General features: G+C 61.2%; 1 protein-coding gene across 1 annotated transcript; it reads left to right on the plus strand.

Moving 5' to 3' along the window:
• The first annotated feature begins 468 nt into the window (after window positions 1–468).
• RPRM (reprimo, TP53 dependent G2 arrest mediator homolog) lies at window positions 469–1,942 on the plus strand. The gene has a single exon (XM_032410313.1). The coding sequence runs from the start codon at window positions 734–736 to the stop codon at window positions 1,061–1,063; it is 330 nt and encodes a 109-aa protein (XP_032266204.1). The 5' UTR covers window positions 469–733; the 3' UTR covers window positions 1,064–1,942.
• The last annotated feature ends 349 nt before the right edge of the window (window positions 1,943–2,291 follow it).

Below are 2,291 nucleotides of genomic sequence, written 5' to 3' on the forward strand. Positions count from 1 at the left end.
GTCCACCAGAAATCCGTCGCAGGCAAGACGGAATCAGGCACAGGCGGCGGCCCATGCGTTCGCAAGCACCATCTGGCACCTGCGATTCATCGCCACTTTCCATCCGCCCAGAGGTGAGAGGGGCGGGAGGCAAAAGACACGCAGAGCTGGTGTGACCCAGTTCTTTGGAAACTTTCAGCTGATCGCAACCTCTCCTCTATCCGAAACTCTTTAATCATCCATCAGGCCAGAAAAGTACAGTGACTTCTGCCTAGTCTTTGGAGTTGAAAAAGAGGCGAAGCAAGAAAGGCGAGAGGAGGAGGTTCGCCCCTTTGCTTCCCCCACGGCCAAACGGCCGCGGGCGCAGAGCGGTGGTGCGGCCGGAAGGGGCCGCTGTTCGCTCAGAGCAGCCGCCCCGCCGCCGCCGCCGCCGCCGCCGCCGCCGCCGCCGCCGCACCTCCCACGGCCCCACTGGCCCAGCCCCGCCAAGTTCCAACAGCCCCCAATCGAGCGAGCGCCGGGAACCAGCACCGCCCTGGCAGGAGCAGACGGCGCAGACCGGGCGGGCTGCGGCGCGCGTCGGAAAGGCTCCTGGGAAAGTCCCACGACCCGGGGACTTAGGAAAGGAGAGAGCGAGCAGCCCCCACGCGCCCAAGTCTCCAAGTGAGCGCTCGGCTCCATATCTGTTCCTCCCGCGCCGCCGCCTTCCCACCCCTCGGACCCGGGCCTCCCCGGGCGCCCGCCGGCTCCCGCGATGAATCCGGCGCCGGACAACCAGACCGATGTGGCGGGCCTGCTCCTGGCCAACAGCAGCGAGGCGCTGGAGCGCGCGGTGCGCTGCTGCACCCAGGCGTCGGTGGTGACCGACGACGGCTTCGCCGAGGGCGGCCCGGACGAGCGCAGCCTGTACATCATGCGCGTGGTGCAGATCGCTGTCATGTGCGTGCTCTCACTGACCGTGGTCTTCGGCATCTTCTTCCTCGGCTGCAACCTCCTCATCAAGTCCGAGGGCATGATCAACTTCCTGGTGAAAGACCGGAGACCGTCTAAGGAGGTGGAAGCGGTGGTCGTGGGGCCCTACTGACCGGCCCTCCCGCCCCCGCGGCAGCCGCCCCAAAGCCTCCCCACTTAGCCGGCCCGGCCGCGCCCCCTCACCATCCGAGACCGGGCGAAGCAAACCTGTCGGAGTCAATTATTTCTCTCGACTTTTGCCTTTCGGGATGAAGCGACCCGTTTCTCGCTCGCCCTCTGAAAGTCCCCATTCCTGGCAGTAGGAGGAGAGGGCCCCGACTGGACTCAGCAGCAAGTGGCAAGAAGAGGGCAATTAGGGCGCAGAACTTTGGAAGCTGCCGCTAGCGTGGGATGCGGGGAGACCCACCCGGCGACGGCCCTTCTCCACCCGCAGGTGGGCCAAGCTCTCGGGCAGGTGGAGCGGGCGGGCAGGGGAAACACCCAGCGGCATCGATTGCCTGGTGGCCCGAAAAGTGACCGGTATATACGCCACGCAACAGAACTAATGGGGACACACAGATCAGTGTCCGGATTCGCGCCCATTATCTCCCGCTCCTCCCAGCCCTGGCGCGAGAGACTATAAATACCTTTGATTGATTGCAACGTGCTGTTTTAAGGGATTTTGTGTTTGTTTGCTTGAATACACATATTTGATAGGTCCTTTGCTGCCCTAGTGGCCTGTTTGCCTGCCTGGGGTTAGAGTTTTGTTATCCTGGGAGAAGGGGTGGGGGGGAGGGGGAAGCCTGCGATTGTTGAACCGGGTGATTTGTTTCCTTTATTGCATTCCCAACTGGGGGTGGGGGGAGGAGGCTGACGCCCTAGCTAGCCCCGGGGCAAAGACTTGGACTAGAACTTGTAGCTCATGACTGCACGGTTTACGCCACAAAAGTGCTCTTGACATTCATGACACCGTTTTGACTTTTTTTTCTTATTTAACATTTCCTTAATAAATGCAACATTTAAGTGTTTTGCTCCTGGCTTCCTGGTGGTCATTCTGAGCTTCCGGCAGAAGGGAACGCGTGGCTGTGAGGAGTCGGGTTACGGGCCGAGGGAATTCGCTTTGGAGAGCTGCAATTCAACTCGTGGATCCCATGGAGGGGTGAGGGTGCGGGTGAGACGGAGAGGCCTAGGGACTAGTGAGACGTGGCCAAGCCTCAGGCACAGGAGCCATGCTGGGGGCGGCATCCTTTGTTTTCTCTAACAGTTAATATTTTATATTTCAGTTAGGCTCAGCTCTCTGAGCCAGGCGAGACAACAGGAGGTCCCCGCGGGAAGATGACACTTCCGTGCTGGGCTCCAGC

This window comes from Phoca vitulina, unplaced genomic scaffold, assembly GCF_004348235.1.
Source record: "Phoca vitulina isolate PV1807 unplaced genomic scaffold, GSC_HSeal_1.0 scaffold1, whole genome shotgun sequence".
NCBI lineage: Eukaryota > Metazoa > Chordata > Mammalia > Carnivora > Phocidae > Phoca > Phoca vitulina.

Bases quoted from the DNA above. Each gene is read 5' to 3' on its own strand.
- RPRM (XM_032410313.1), top strand. From the start codon at position 734: ATGAATCCGGCGCCGGACAACCAGACCGATGTGGCGGGCCTGCTCCTG.